The sequence below is a fragment of the Balaenoptera physalus genome (assembly GCF_965194825.1).
Source record: "Balaenoptera physalus genome assembly, chromosome: 14".
NCBI lineage: Eukaryota > Metazoa > Chordata > Mammalia > Artiodactyla > Balaenopteridae > Balaenoptera > Balaenoptera physalus.
Window position 1 is genome coordinate 9,794,436 of NC_138893.1, and position 16,907 is coordinate 9,811,342.

The 16,907-nt window shown below is 41.1% G+C and overlaps 1 protein-coding gene across 7 annotated transcripts in view; it reads left to right on the forward strand.

Moving 5' to 3' along the window:
* Nucleotides 1–2,973: 2,973 nt before the first annotated feature.
* The window catches only part of ERO1B (endoplasmic reticulum oxidoreductase 1 beta), an 84,325-nt gene continuing 70,391 nt past the window's right edge, over nt 2,974–16,907 (forward strand). For 2 of the 7 annotated variants that reach the window (XM_082423124.1, XM_082423120.1), the window contains exons 1-2: nt 2,974–3,311; nt 15,021–15,140. In XM_082423124.1, coding sequence (XP_082279250.1) covers nt 3,003–3,311; nt 15,021–15,140 — 429 coding nt within the window. In that variant the 5' untranslated portion in view covers nt 2,974–3,002. The remainder of the gene's footprint in view (nt 3,312–15,020; nt 15,141–16,907) is intronic. The other 5 variants (XM_082423121.1, XM_082423122.1, XR_014252978.1 and 2 more) reach the window with 3 other exon arrangements.

Consider the following 16,907-nt stretch of genomic DNA (forward strand, 5'->3'; position numbering starts at 1 on the left):
ATCATGGGAAATACAGTCATAGCTGGCCCTAGTGGAATTACTATCTATACTAAGATTGTTCCTCCAGGTTAACCCTCTCCAATAATCTGTCCCAACCAAATCAATTATAAATTGTCATTGTTTGCAATGAGGGAGTTGTACTGATTGACTTCCTAGCCGGCCCTTCTCAGATTAATAGATCTGGAAGGTCTATAAATTCTTCCATTTGAGCAATGTGGTCAATTTTTCTACACCTTAGTTCCAGGTAATTAGGTTCATCTAATCCAGGTGATGTTAAGTAAATCAAAAATTACATAAACTACAGGAGGCATATTGTTGCTATTTCTGGGCTGCCAGTGTCCAGAGGTGTGCTTCTTGGTTTTCTGCACTCAGGACATCTGGGACAATTTAATGAATGTGTGAATATATGCTGAGGTTAAAAAAAAAAGTATGTGCAAAGGGAGTACTCGAATAAAACCATGACTCCCTGAAGGGGACATCTGTCACTTTTGTCTGACCAGCGTCTTTTTCCCTTCTTTTAATGATTGAAGGCAGTAGCACTCACTGTTCATCTGTGTAATTACGTCTTGCTCATTTTGTGCGGTATTGTGGGGTTGTCAATCAAAGAGCTTGCTCCCTCCCCTGAAGCTAAACTCTAGAAGAAATCTGAATTTTGATAGGAGGGACAAAGGCTAAAATGATTGGAATTGATCAGTCCAATGGCAGTGTCCTAGGTAAGACTCTCCTTGGAGTCCCTGAATGCTGTCCTGATGGACTTGCATTTCCAGAGATGTGAGTGGTGAAATCTTCCTCAGTACTATAAGCTATTCCACACTTTTAAAATCTGCTATTATTAAAAAAAAAGATTTTTTTTTAGCTAGAGCTGATTTTTGTGGGTTGCAACCAAAGGGAATTAGCACATACACTTTACTTCTGTTACAACTTCCAGCCATAGCATTAGGGATGGAAAGGTTCAAACTGCGCATCCAAGAGAGAACCCAAGAGTAAAGATCCATTCAAGGACCTGAGATTTTATAACAAGTAAATTTATAATCCACTCTTTTTAACAACAACAAAAATTTCCCAGCATTCTTTATAACATCATCCCAGGATGTATGTGTTACCAGTAACATCAAATGCTGAACAGAGACAAGGACTCTTGAGGAAAGTCCACTGGACTTGATAAGAGCAAAGCTTTAGCAGACTGATGGGGACAGAGTACGTTTATATGAGGGAAAGAAGGAAACGGGAGGATAGAAAATATAGGTTTGGCAAAGAAAAGAAGAGGAGGGATGGAAAAGTAGTTGGAAGAATCAAGGAAAAATTCTTTTTGTTTTTAAGCTAGGGACGAGCTAGACATGTTTGGAGGCAGGAGAAAGAGGTGCTGAAGAGGAATAGGACAGCAGGGCTGGCTTCTGGGCATGTGACCTGTGCTCAGAAGGGCACTGCCCTTGGCCTTAATGCTCTGCTGTCGCTGTCTTGAAATTCTTACTATTTTTTGAGCCAGGACCCTGCATTTTCATTTTGCACTATGAAAGTGCTTCATAAGATATATGTAGGCTGATTAATGCCCCCCAAAGGTGCCCACGCCCGAATCCCCAGATCCTGTAAGTATGTTACCCTATGTGGTGAAAAGGACTTTGCAGATGTGATTATGTTAAGGATTTTGAGTTGGGAAGATTATTTTGGGTTATCTGGTGGGCCCAATGGAATCACAAGGATCTTTACAAGAGGGAGGCGGTGGAGTTAGGTTTAGAAAGAGAAGGCATGTGACAACAGAAGCAGAGGGAGTGAAATGTGACAACGTGATGCACGGTCATGAGCTAAGGAATGCCTGGCCTCTAGAAGCTGGAAAAGGCAAGAAAACATATTGTCCCCTAGAGAAAGCCTCTAGAAAGAATGTAGCTCTGCTGATCCAGTTTGGACTCCTGACCTCCAGAACTGTAAGATGATAAATTTGTTTTAAGCCACTAAATCTGTGGTAATTTGTTATACAAACGATGGGAAACTAATACACACTGCATAAATGTAAGGTGATGTATTACTAGTTCACTAGAAATCAAGGATATTAATAAAGCTAATAGCAGCTATCATTTATTGAACATTTCTTTTATACTAGGCACCATACTAAGCCCTTTATGTTTATAATCTTATGCAATCCTAGAACAATGTTTCAGGTGGGTATTAGTGTGCTTACTTTATAGACGGACAAACTGAGGCTCAGAGAGGTTAAGTAACTTGTCTAAAGCCACATAACAAACTAGGATGTTTTAGAGGTGGGAGCTGAACCCAGTTATCACTCCAAAATTTTCTGTGTGTTCATCCCCATTCCCAGATTTTATTATGAACTTGGGTTACGGCCCATCCTTTAACGTGTTTGTAATTATGTATGTAATTATGTATATAATTATGTTTGTACTTGTCAGCATAGGAGTGGGAGCTGGACGAGGCAGAGGACGACATCCACGTCTGGGGCGTGTAAGATGAAGGAGGAGCCGAAACCATCTCCACAAGTCGCAGGTGGCTCATCCAGGCACCCGCGGTAGATGTGAGGCTACAGAAAAGGGGGTGAGAGAAAGAAAACGCCCGACACTGAAAGTCGAAGAGCAGGTGTTTCTCATTTGCGTAGATCCTGGGCGAATCCTGGAGCCTCGCGGCCGCGCGGTGTCAACGAGCGATGACACAGGGAGGGGCCCCTTCGCCCCGTTTTCAGGAGCAACTGCCAAGGGAAGGGGCGCGGCCTGCGGCCGGCTGCGGGGTAGGGCGCTCCATCCCACCGGCCCGCACCGCCTCTTGTTTTGGAGGCCCGCGTGGTCCCCCGTCATTGGCCGCCTTGGAGCCCGAGGCCCCGGGGAGGCGGAGCGGTCTCCGCAACTGTAGTTCCCGGGTTCCCCTGCCGCCGGCCCCGCCTTCCGGCCTGAGGCGCCCTCCCGGACGCGTGGGACCACAACTCCCACAAGGCCTCGCGGTCGGAGGGGGCGTGGCCGGGCGCAGGGGAGGCCGGGGGCGGGGCCGCCTGGGGGATGAAGTCTGGGGCACTCGGCTCGCCAGCCTCGCTCACAGCTGCTGGGCGCCAGGCAGAGCGTCCCCAGCCTCCGGACGGGCGTGCAGACCCTGGACCCTGGAGTCCCTTGGCCGCCGGGAGTCGTCCGCTTGGGTCGTCGCCCGGGCCGCCCGCCGTTCTCCGGCCCCGAGGGGCCCGGCCGGCAGCTGCGAGGGGAGAGGTCAGCATGAGCCGGGGGGTCCGGCGGGCCGGCGCAGGGCAGGGGGCGGCGGCCGCGGTGCAGCTGCTGGTCACCCTGAGCTTCCTCCCGAGCGTCGTCGAGGCCCAGGTGAGCCCGAGTGATGCCGGCGCGGGGATCCCCGGCCAAAAGCCGGCGGCGGCAGCGGCGGCGACCGGGCCGCGGCTGAGGCGCGGGAGGGCCGCGGCCGGAGCCCAGCGTGGTTTCTGGCGAGCGGAAAAGATGGGGGTGGGGGGCGGGGAGGGGGGTTGAAACCGTGATCGTTGAGCCCAGGAAACGCCTGCGAGCCGCTCGCGGCGTGCGGGGATGGCGACACTCCTGGGGTCATGGCAGGAGAAAGAGGAAGATGGTGACGGTCCCCGGAGGTGTTTTCGTTTCTATCTTTCTGATGTTTAAGCGGCTGAGAGTGTGGCGGGAGATGGGACGGGAATGAAAACCTCCGCGGCTGTTATGGGAAGAGAGCACGCAGAGAAATGGGGAAGCCCTCCCCGCGGCGAGCTCAGGGGGGCGGCGGGCAGATGGAGAGGAGGTGACAGACCCCGCGGCCCTGCAACAGCCGTGTGGATCGCGAGGGGGACGAGACTTAACTTCCTCGACTTTCGGGCTAGAGAGCCCCTCGCATCTTCCCTCGCTCAGGATCGCCGTATTTTTACCCAGCTTGTACTCTGTCTCCTAAGTGGCATCGCCAGGTGAGCCCAAGTACGAGACCGGGGGTCTGTGTCTGACCTTGTGGCTCCATCAGCAGTGAGGTGCTGGCTGGTAAATTAGGGTTTGGGGGTCGTCTTTGTGAGGCGTATCTTACGGAAGGGTTCTCAGTATGCTGGAAATCAGAGGGTTAGCTTCCCAGAGCCTTTTGCCTTAAGAAAGGTGTTTGCTTCTTTTTCATACAGGAGAATTTGAATAGACTGCTGCCAGGTGCTCTCTTGCCTGCACCTGCTCCAAAGTGGCAAAACTACTAAAAGCAAAAAAACACAAAAAGGTGTCTCAGGTGGCCCGATAATGAGGGGAGACGTCGATTGAAGCAATTAATGCTGATTTTTAAGTAAAATTGAAGATAACTGAGGGTAACCGTGTAAACATGTTTTTCTCACTTTTTATTCAGACACTGTTTTTCATAACGTTATGGTGTTTTGAATCCCGGAATGCCCGAATATTCAGTTTCTGTCCCTGTTTGAAGTTTTTTTTAAAGATTTTTTTTTTTTTTTGGATGTGGACCATTTTTTAAGTCTTTATTGAATTTCTTACAATGGTGCTTCTGTTTTATGTTTTGGTTTTTTGGCTGCGAGGCATGTGGGATCTTAGCTCCCCGACCAGGGATTGAACCCGCACGCCCTGCACTGGAAGGTGAGGCCTTAACCACTGGACCGCCAGGGAAGTCCCTGAATATTTTTTAAATGAATGATTTGATAAAAATAAAAGGGGCAGACTTTTGGTTTGGGTGGGGAGGGGGGGATATTAAAAATGCAGATTCTCTGGGTCCGTTACCAGATGTTCTGACTTAAGGGATCTGGATGTGAACCAGGAATCAGCATTTTAAACCAGCCTTGCAAGTAACTAATGCAGTTACCCTTGTAACTATTTTTTAACCCCATTTGGAAACACTGAAATAGATAGTGGCAATCTGGGCATACCTACCAGACTTAGGAAAAGTATATTTTCCGAATTGTCTTTGGCAAAATTATTTTCTAGTTATTAGTGGGCCGTTTCTTTTTGAGTAGAATTTACATTTAGCTATTTTTTTAATTTTTGATTTTTCTCATTTTCTCTTTATATAGCATATATTAATTGTATACTTTATCACCAATGTAGAAGCTTCGTTTTAGGTTCCTATCACTAATTATGTGTATTAATGCTTTATAATTCCATGTGTACTTTAAATTTTATTATATCCAAGTGAATATATGTAATTTAAATTTCATTATGTCCAAGTGAATATATATAGTTCAATAGTTAAAGATTTGTGCATATTCAAGGTAGCATTGTACCAAGCAGTCCTCAAAAATGAATATATATGGTTTTTGTTTCCAGTGGTACTTTCTAATATAGTGTTGGATCATATTTTAGATAGTACTTTAATCTGTAACATGTTTAAAAATACATTATCTCATTTTATTTGACGTATCTGTGGGCCGATTGAGGTAGCTGACGTTCAGAGAGCTTACATGATAAATATCACACTTGTTAAGTAAGTGAACAAGATTAGACTGGAGCCCCAGTAGGCTTCTTTCTGGTTTATACAGTGCATTTCAGTGAGCTTGCTTCTTTGCGGTATAGAAATAGAGCAGGGGGAGACCCAGGAAAATAAAAAGATGGAACCAAGCCAGTTCTTTCTCTTCTTTCATACACTAAATTGGAAGAAAACGGTGAAGAATAAAGGGAAGAATTAGATTTTTTTGAAAAGTACTTCTAGTCACAAGAAGTTAGTTAAGGAGATGAATATATTGAATGTTATCTCCTTACATTAAAAGCATAAAATTATTTTTAAGCACATGAAATGATAGGCATTTGTACATCACATACTCCATGTTTTATAAATGAAATGTAAATGTGCTCTGTAGTACGGCAAAACATAGGAACTAAAAACATAGTGCATACAAGTGATATAACAAGTTAATCTTCCTGTAAAGAAATAACTTCAGTCAGATATATTTTTAAATTTTTTAAAATGCATTTCTGAGGTGGCAGGAAATCAAGGAATACATAAAGCCGCCCCGCCCCCCAAGATGGAAAGCCAGAACCTTGAGACTCAAACAGTGCTGCTTCAGTCCCATTACCCTGAGGACCTCCCCCAAACTCTGAACACCTTGAGCTTCTGCTTTAACAACTACATGGAGTGGAGTGAACAAATAAAGCCTGTCTGCCCAAAGAGAGGGAAATAAAAGGAGGCCCCACCATAAAGCTTGGGATCCACAGAGCTACATCTTCAATAACAAGGGTAAATGAGAAGTGAAACCCACCACAAGTAAGGGGAAAGTGAAGAAACTTGCTAGGGGAAGGGGAAAAAAAAACTGCCTTGAAAAATTTGTAACCATGAGCCAGCCCTTCTACAGGGCAAATTCATGCCACCTGTGCTGGGAAAAGCTTTAAGTGGGAAATTTAATTTGTAGCAGCCTCAGGTTGGTACGCTCCCAGTTTACTGGTAAAAGCAAATATCCATTCCCTCTGGATGGATTTATTTTCAACCCAGGCCCTAAAGAATTCTTGAAGATAAAGTGTCAGGAAGAATAAGCTAATAGTCAAAAATCACAAAACACACAAAGGCACCATGAATGAGATATTAGAAATATAGATTATAGAAATAGACCTGTAATGACCTTAGATTTTGAAAATATCAGACATAATTTAAAATCACTGTGTTTAATGTGTTTAAATAAAAAGACTTGAAAGTATGAAAAGGAACAAGAAATTTTAAAGAATTACCCAAAAGATTAAAACATAATGAAGTAGAAGTTCTAGAAATGAAATTAAATCAATGGATGGATTAAATAGCTGATTATACCCAGCAGAAAACAATGATTATTGCATCAGACAACCATTTTATGTCCTTTTCTTTCTACTTTACCCTCCAACACCTCCTTTTCCACCCTCACTTTTAGCTTCATACTTCACTAAAAAACTTGGAGTAATCAGAAGAATCTACATCTGTCCACCTACTAGTCTCTGACACACATATTTTGACTTCCTGTAGATTACCATGGATGAACCCTTTGTGCTCTTATCAAAGGTCAATCCCTCTACTTTTATTTTAGTCCCATTCCTTCTTTCCAATTCAAGGACATGGCTCGAGCAAATCTTCCCTTTCTCTCCTGGATCATTGATTTTTCCTTCTCTAATGGACAGTTACTGTCATCGTAAAACATGCTGTTAATTCTACTATTTTAAATTTCTCTCTTGACCCACCCATCTCTTCTGACTCTGCTCAATTTTTCTATAGAAAAATTCCCCTCTATAGAAAAACTCCTCAAAAGAGTTATCTTTATCTTTCCTATTCCGATCATTCAGCCCATTCCAGCCTGACTTTTGGCTCTACCACTTCTCCAAAACTGCTCTTGTCAAGGTCACTAATGTCTTCTTTGCTGCTAAAGCCAGTAGTTTTGGGAAAGCTAAGATTTAAAAACTATCGGCAGATTTTTTTCACAGCTCATCTCTCACTGTCCTTGAAATACGTTTTTTGGTTTTTTATTTTTCTTTTTTTGGTTTCCAGGATAGTATACTTTTCTGATTTCTTTCCTGTCTTTCTGCAGGCCAGTCTTTCTTAGAATCCTTTGCTTGTCCCTCCTCTGTCCCTGACCGCTAATCGGTTGAACCTCAGGGTTCAAATCTTGTACTCTTTCATCTGTCCACCTTTGTCATCTCATTTAATCTCTTGGTTTTAAATACCATCTATATAACTGACTCTCAGAATCTCCAGACTAGGATTCTCGGCTCTAGATCCATACATCCAAGTACTTTTTCAGCCTCTCCACTTGGATAATTAATAGGTATCACAAACTTGATGTATCAGGAACCAAATTCCTGATTTCTTTTCCCTCTCAAATCTGTTCTTCCCGCAGTCTACTCCCCCTGAAACCTATGCTGCAGCCAAGCTGACGTCCCTGCTGTTCCTCAAACACGGCAAATGTGTTCTTGCATTGAGAGTCTTGGACTAGCAGTTTCCTCTGCCTAGCTAACACTCTTCTCATGTATTCGTGTGGTTCACTCGCTCACTTTCTTAGGTTTCTGCTGCAGTGTCACCTTGTCTGCCATGTCCACTTACCTAAATTGTCGCCTTCCCTGACCGTACAATACAAAAGAGAAACCCTTCATCCTCGCCGTGTACTCTTGTGTTCCTTTTAACCTCTGCTTGAAACTCTTCCAGTGGCTTCCTGCCTCACTCAGTGTGGTGTGATACAGAAACATGCTTGCTCTTTGTCCCCTCTTCCTGGCACGAAGCTCCTAAAGGCCTTGGAATTTCCTGAGAAATAGGGGTGCCCCTTTCAGTCGTAGCTGAGTTTATGCTAATGAGGTGACTTAGGTGGGAACCCCTAGAGAGCTTCAGGATGAGCCTGGTGCAGAAAGGCCAAGTGCTTAGAGGATTGGAACTTTCGGCCCTACCCACTGACCTCCAGGTTCGGGTGAGGGGTGCTGTAGATGGAGCTCTGTAAGAACTCTTAGAACAGTGAGATTCGATGAGCCCCCAGGTTGATGAACGCATAGGCTTGCTGGGAGGGTAGCGCAGAGGCACGGAACTTCTGCACGTTGCCCCCTCCACCCATACCCCAATCAGTATCTCTTCCGTTTGGCTGTTCTCTCTTGCCCTGTGCATCTCTTCCGTTTGGCTGTTTCTGAGTTGTACCCTTTGCGGTAAACCAGTAAAAGTAAGTAAAGTCTTTTCCTGAGTTCTCTAGGCCATTCTAGCAAATTATCAAACCTGAGAAGGAAGTTGTGGGAACCCCTCTCTATAACCAGTCAGCCAGTACAGGTGGCTTGGGGCTGGCATCTTAAGTTGGGGCAGTCCTGTGTGTCTACACCCTTACTCTTTGGGGTCTGCTCTAATTCCGTGTGGTATCAGAATTGAATTGGGCACGCAGTTAATGTTGGAGAGGTGGAGAATTGGTTGGTGTGAGAAAACACCAGACTCAGAAAAGCCAAAATCTTAATAAAGGTCCTTTAATTCTCCTTTTACCTACTACGTAGTCTTCCGTATTGTTTCTCTGAGCCGTTGGGCAAGCTTACTGCCTCAGGGCCTTTGTATTTAGTATTCCCAATGCCTGGAATGCTTCTTCCTCTCCTGCCCCCCCTCACCCCCCCCAAAAAAGTATGGTTTGCTCCTTCCCCTCTTTAAGTTTTGCTGAAATTTCAGTTGGACCTTCTATAATTATCCCTCTTTAAAAATTTAGCAGCCCCGATTCTGTAACACCTGTCTCAATTCTCTGGTTTTCCTCCGTATCACTTTATTACTATCTGACAGACTCTATACTTTGGTCATTCCTTTTTTTTTCTCTTCTATGAGAATTCTCTTTCTTCTAATATTACATTCCCAGTAATTAGAACAGTGCAGGGCTTATGTTAGGCTCTCAATAAATATGTTGGATAAATGAATAAATGAATGGAAGAGAAGTGCAAATAAGTTTTTCATAATGAAGCCCAGAAAGATAACAGGATGGTAGATGTTTAAGAGAGCTTAAGAGACGTGAATAATAGAGTAAGAAGGTCTAATATGATGACTGGAGTTCCAGAAGGTTAAAATAGAATAGGGAAAAAGCAGTATTTTTACTGCATGTCAATATAAAAAAGACAACCCAATAGAAAAATGGACAAAAGATACAAACAGACATTTTACACAAGAAGAAATACAAATGTTTTATAAAACATTAGAACTTTGTACCTCATTAGTGCAAAAAAAAAAAATCAGAGACCCTTTCATGCTTACTAGATTGGCAAAGATGAAAGCACAGATTAATATAAAATATTGGTGAGGGTATGATTCAACAGTAACTCCCATCTGCTGTTGGTAGGGTTGTAAACTGGTACAACTGTTTTGGAAATAAGCCTGTCATTCCCTAGTAAAACTGAACATGTACTTCTAGTAATTCTACTCCTAAGCATGTAACCTGGAGGAAGTCTTACACACATACATATATCAGGAGATATGTACAAAAATGTTTGTATACATTGTTCTTTAGCTGATTCTGGAAATAACCTAAATATGGATTGTATTAGTTTCCTATTGCTGCTGTAACAAATCTACAAACTTGGTGGCTTAAGATAACACAAAGTTATTATCTTATGGTTCTATGGCCAGAAGTCTGAAAATTGGTCTTAAAGGTGTGTTAAAGGTGTGAACAAGGCTGCATTCTTTCTCCCTTTCTCTAGGGGAGAACTGTTCCTTGCCTTTTCCAAGCTTCTAGAAGCTGCTGTGTTCCTTGGCTTGTGGCCTCTTCCTCCATCTTCAAAGCCAGCAGTGTAGAATCTTCTAGTCTTCCTCTGACATTCCTGTCTCCCTCTTATAAAGAACTTTGTATTGGTTCCACCTGAATAATCCAGTGTAATCGCACCATCTTAAATTCCTTAACTTAATCACATCTGCTGAGTCCCTTTTAACATAGTCACAGGTTTCAGAAATTAGAGCATGGACATCTTTGGGGGGCCCTTTCTGCTTACTGTATATAATAGATCAACAATAGAACAAATAAATTGTGATATTTTCAGATAATGTAACATTTACAGCAGTGAAAATAAATGAGCTACTATAAAATTCATCATTTTGGATAAATGCCAAAGTAAAATGTTAGCAAAAGAAGCACATCACGGAAGAATTCACACATTAGATTACGTTCATGTTAAAGTTCAAAAACAGGAAAGGATAACCTAAGTACATTGTTTAGGGATACTTCATATGTGATGAAATTATAAAGAAAAGAAATAAACAAAAGTAAAATTTTTACCTCTAAGAGGAGGGAGATGGATATAATTAAAAAGGGACTTCAAAGATACTGGTGGTATTCCATTTCTATTTATTTATAAATTTTATTTAGATATGATTGACATATAATATTGTATCAATGTTAGATGTACAACATAATGATTTGGTATCTCTAAATATTGTGAAATGATCACCAGAATAAGTCTAGCTAACATCCATCACCATACATTATTAGAAATTTTTTTCTTGTGATGAAAACTTTTAAGATTTACTTTCTTAGGAAGTTTCAAATATATAATACAGTCTTATTAACTGTAGTCACCATGCTGTACATTACATCCCCATGACTTTATAGCTGAAAGCTTATACTTTTTAACCCCCTTCCCACATTTCACTGAACCTCCTACCCCAGCACCTCTGACAGCACTAATCTGTTCTCTGTATGCATGCGCTTAGATTTCTTTTTGTTTTTTGTTGTTGTGTTTTGTTTAGACTCCACATGTAAGTGAGACTGTATGGTATTTATCTTTCTCTCACTTAGTTCAGTAAGCATTATGTCCTCAACTTCCATCCATGTTGCAAATGGCCAGATTTTATTCTTTTTCATGACTGGATATATTGTATATATATATACCACATTTTCTTTATTCATCCATCAATGAATACTTGGGTCGCTTCAGTACTTGGTTATTGTAAATAATGCTGCAGTGAACGTGGAGCTACATATATCTTTTCAGGTTAGTATATTTGTTTTCTTCAGTTAAATACCAAGAAGTGAAATTGCTGGATCATGTGGTAGTTCTATTTTTAATTTTTTTCTGGGCCCTCCATACTGTTCTCCACAGTGGCTGCACCAATTTACATTCCCACCAACAGTGCCCAAGGGTTTTCTTTTCTCCACATCCTCGCCAACACTTGTTACTTCTTGTCTTTTTTAATAATAGCCATGCTGACAGGTGTGACGTGATATCTCATGGTGGTTTTGATTTTCATTTCCCTGATGATTGGTGATATTGAGCACCTTTTCGTGTACCTGTTGGCCATCCATATGTCTTCTTTGGAAAAAGGTCTGTTCAGATTCTCTGCTCATATTTTAATCAGATTATTTTTTGCTGTTGAGTTGTGTGAGTTCTTTATATATTTTGGATATTAACCCCTTACTGCATATGATTTGCAAATATTTTCTTCCATTCCATAGGTTGTCTTTTCATTTTGTTAGTGGTTTTGCTTTGCTGTGCAGAAGCTTTTTCGTTTGATGTAGTCCCACTAGTTTGTTTTTACTTTTGTTGCCTTTGCTTTTGGTGTCAAATCCAAAAAATCATCACTAAGACTGATTTCAAGGAGCTTAACACTTGTGTTTTCTTCTAGGAGTTTTATGGTATCAGGTCTTACGTTCAAGTCTTTGATCCACTTGAGTTAATTTTTGTGTATGCTGTAAGATAATGGTCCACTTTTCATTCTTGCACATGTGGCTGTATGTCTGGTTTTCCCAACACTGTTTATTGAAGAGACTATCCTTTCCCCACTGTGTATTATTGGCTCCGTTGTCATAAATTAATTGACCATATATTTATGGGTTTCTTTCTGGGCTTTTATTCTGTTTTGTTGATTTGTGTGTTTTTGTTTTTCTAGGTTTGTAATATAGTTTGAAATTGGGGCATATGATGCCTCCAGCTTTGTTTTTTCTCAAGATTGCTTTGGCTGTTCTGGGTCTTCTATGACTCCACACAAATTTTTAGGACTGTTTGTTCTATTTCTGTGAAAAATGCTGCTGGAATTTTGATAGGGATTGTATTGAACCTTTATACTGCTTAGAGTACTATGGACATTTTAACAATATTCTTCTAATCCATGAGTATGGAATAGCCTTCCATTTATTGTGTCGTCTTTAATATTTTTCATCAATATATTATAGTTTCTAGGACTTTCACCTCTTAAATTTTTTCCTAGGTGTTATTTTATTCTTTTTGTTGCAATGGTGAATGAATTGTTTCTTAATTTCTCTTTCTGATAGTTTGTTATTAGTGTATGGAAGCACTACACATGATTTTTGTGTATTGATTTTGTATCCTGGAACTTGTTTATTAGTTCTAACAGTGTTTAGTCTAAAATTCTTTAGGATTTTCTGTGTATTATATCATATCATCTACAAATAGTGGAAGTTTTACTTCTTCCTCTCCAACTTGGGTGCCTTTTATTTCTTCTTCTTTTCTAATTTCTATTTTTAAAAATTTGGTTATATACAGTGTTTGTCTTAGTAGTAGCCTTTAAGAGTTTGAAATAAGTTCACGGTAATTTTGTATGCCTTCCTCCAACCCCTACGCAATTAACATATTTAAAAATACTGTGGTTTACTAACTAAAAGTTAACAATTTAAGAAGAATTTGTAAGAATGAGCAGTCAGTGGGTAAAATATTTTTAAAGCCTAGAAAGATTTTTGGTGTGTATTTTGTTTCCTCTTTTCCCCCCTTTTATTATTTAGGGGCCTAGAATTTGAAGTTTTGTAAGCAGTAAGCTCAGAGCAATGGAATGAAATTTGGTGGAGTTAGTGACAGAATCTTAGTAAGTGGGATAGCAAAGCATAATAGAACTTCAGAGCCACAATTCTTGATAATGATTCCTTTTCTTTATCTCAGGATAATATAGCTCTAACTCTTTATGTTGTAAGGAGTTTGGCGACACATTTATACTCCTAGGGAAAAAGCGTGAGACAGAAGCAACTGGGAAGTTTCCATTTTTTGATCATTCTTTGCATATATTCCTCCTGTGGATCACATGAATAACCTTTAACAGGCTGAGTCCCATTTTTGTTTTTAAATTTTATTTTTAATTGCGGTAATTGTAGGTTCCATGCAGTTGTGAGAAATAATACATAAAAATGTCATTTACCCTTTATCTAGTTTTTTCCAACGGTAACATTTTGTAAACATATAGTATAATATTATAAATAGGACATTGACATTGATACAGTCATGTGTATCTGTTTTACTTGTTTCATTTGTGTCCCTATGGATTAGTTCTGTACTCTTTTTTCACATGTATAGGTTTGTGTGTCCACCACCAGTCAAGATACTGAAAAATTTCATCACTGCAAGGATCCCTTCTGTTGCCCTTTTATAACCACACCTACCTCCTTCCTACCCTACTCCCCCCATCAAGCTCCCATCCCCTACTCCAGTCCCTAAGCGCTGGCAACCAGTGAGCTGTTCTCCATTTCTAAACTTTTGTCACTTCAAAAATGTTGTATCAGGCTTCCCTGATGGCTCAGTGGTTAAGAATCTTCCTGCCAATGCAGGGGACATCGATTCGAGCCCTGGTCTGGGAAGATCCACATGCCACGGAGCAACTAAGCCCGTGCGCCACAACTACTGAGCCTGTGCTCTAGAGCCTGCGAGCCACAACTACTGAGCCCGCGTGCCTAGAGCCCATGCTCTGCGACAAGAGAAGCCACTGCAATGAGGAGCCTGCGCACCGCAACGAAGAGTAGCCCCCACTCACCGCAACTAGAGGAAACCCGTGCGTGGCAACGAAGACACAACGCAGCCAAAAATAAAATAAATAAAATAAAATAAAGTTATTAAAAAAATGTTATATGAATGAAATCATATGGTATGTAACCTTTTGGGATTGGCGCTTTTTCGCTCAGCTTAATTCCATAAAGATTCATCCAAGTTGTGCATGTTAATGAGTCCCAGTTTTAAATTTAGCTGAAGAATGTTTTATGGAATTTTTAGACTCTGAACTCACTTTGTAAATATCAATTTCTCTTCTTCGATTAATGTATACTTTGAGTAGTGGATAAAAGTATAGATTTTAAAGTGCAGTAGACTTGCGACTGAAGTCTCATGTCTACTTTGGAAAAATTATTTTAACCTTGCTAAGCCTTAATTTCCTTACATGTAAAATGAGGATAATGATACCATTTCTTAGGGTATTTAAAGAATAAATGAGTTAACATATGTAGTGGTCTTAGCATCATGCCTGTCATGTAAGTGTTCCATAAATGGCAGTCTAAAAGAAAGACAGAGTTACTACAGCAATATTATTACAGCCTGTGATTTCTAGGTTAATCTTGGAAGAAGTTGCCTTAGCATTCCAATGACTATTTGGATTTTATATATGTTTCGTCAAGGGAGAAAGCATTCAATAGCTTTCTTTTTGATCGCTGAACAAGAATGTTTAGTTCTTCAGAATGGGTATATCTAATCCTTGTATTGCTTTTTGTTTAATTGACCATTGTAAAAAAGTGACTGCTTTAAATGTTATATATCTTAATCAGCAAATACTAGCTAAGTTGAATGCATAATTTGTCTTTTTATGTAATAGTACAGATTTGTTAAGATTGAAACATCAGTAGTTTACATCTTTTCAATTATATACATGTTTCCCCCTAGGTCACCGGTGTCCTGGATGACTGCTTGTGTGATGTTGATAGCATCGATAACTTCAACACCTTCAAAATCTTCCCCAAAATAAAAAAGCTGCAAGAACGAGACTATTTCCGTTATTACAAGGTATGGTTATAATTTCAGATTCCATTGGTACTAAAGATTTTTACATAGCTCTCTACAGGTGCGACTCTTGCGACTCTTTTGGAAACCCATTTCTATTCTTTTTTTTTTTTTAATTAATTAATTTATTTATTTTTGGCTGTGTTGGGTCTTCGTTTCTGTGCAAGGGCTTTCTCCAGTTGCGGCGAGCGGGGGCCACTCTTCATCGCGGTGCGCGGGCCTATCACTGTTGCGGCCTCTCCTGTTGCAGAGCACAGGCTTCAGACGCGCAGGCTCAGTAGTTGTGGCTCACGGGCCCAGCTGCTCCGCAGCATGTGGGATTTTCCCGGACCGGGGCACGAACCCGTGCCCCCTGCATTGGCAGGCGGATTCCTAACCACTGCGCCACCAGGGAAGCCCCATTCCTATTCTTCTCAGCACTCTGTGTGTACCCTTTATCATTGGAATGTATTAAGTATTGCAGTGAAAACCTATTAGTCTTTTTGAACCCTAAGAATCTGAACTCCCCTCCTGTGTTTGGGGAATTTCTCATTGTTCAATTTGGGTTTTGAGGCAGAGACCCCTTCCTCTATAGAAGTTGAAAATGCCCAGTACTTATTTTATCAGCCTCCCTTGTAACTTAGGTTCTGTCATCTAGACACACCTACCCAGGCTCTGAGTTGTGCTGATGGCGTTGTTGTGTGCTGTCGTTGTGAGTGGTACGCGGTTCCACAGCAGCATTTGTTGGGTAGTTCACTGTGACAGGTGGCAAAGCAGCCTGAGGATAGAAGCAGAACACCATCCGTAGTAAGACTGCAGCATTGGTTCTGAAGTCTAACAATAGTCCACTCTAGACCATTTCAAAATAACCAACGGTAGTTTAAAGGCAGTAGCAATAACACAAATTCAAAAGAACAATGGTTTAAAAGCTGCTGTTGTGTTCTTGCTCTCAGTATTTGGTTGGGTTTATAATTTCTTTGATTTTCATTTTTAGTTTATTTTAAAAAGTAAGCATGATTTCCTTTTTTATCCTGTTACTGTATGGTTATCTTAGTCCTTTAAATTTTTTTTTATACATTTATTTATGTATTTATTTTTGGCTGCATTGGGTCTTCATTGCTGTGCACGGGCTTTCTCTAGTTGCTGCAAGCAGGGGCTACTCTTCGTTGCAGTGCACAGGCTTCTTATTGCAGTGGCTTCTGTCTGCAGAGCACGGGCTCTAGGCGCATGGGCTTCACTAGTTGCGGCACTCGGGCTCAGTAGTTGTGGCTCACGGGCTCTAGAGCACAGGCTCAGTAGTTGTGGTGCATGGGCTTAGTTGCTCCTCGGCATGTGGGATCTTCCCAGACCAGGGATCAAATCCACGTCCCCTGCATTGGCAGGTGGATTCTTAACCACTGCGCCACCAGGGAAGTCCCCAGTCCTTTAAATATTTTTGAAGGTTAAAAAATAAAACTTCCCAAATAGTGTAAGTTGTGCAGAAAGATAACAAAGTCAAGACCTAAAGATTTGGGAACCCATCCCCTTTTCCCATCAGCAACAAGAATATACAAAAAAGTGAATGTTTCTCCTCTATACAAAATCCTTTAGGAATACAGTTTCCATAAACTTATTTCAAAAAGAAATCTATAGCTAAGCAAACTATTGTCTAACATTCTAGACATTTTACATACAAACAACACAGGTTCGAATAGCTTCTTCAAATTCCCACTCCTATGTCTATAAGTCTGTCTGCATTTGTAACTGCTTTCTCTTGCTTCCTTTCTACTGCTAGGCTTAACCATTTGAAAT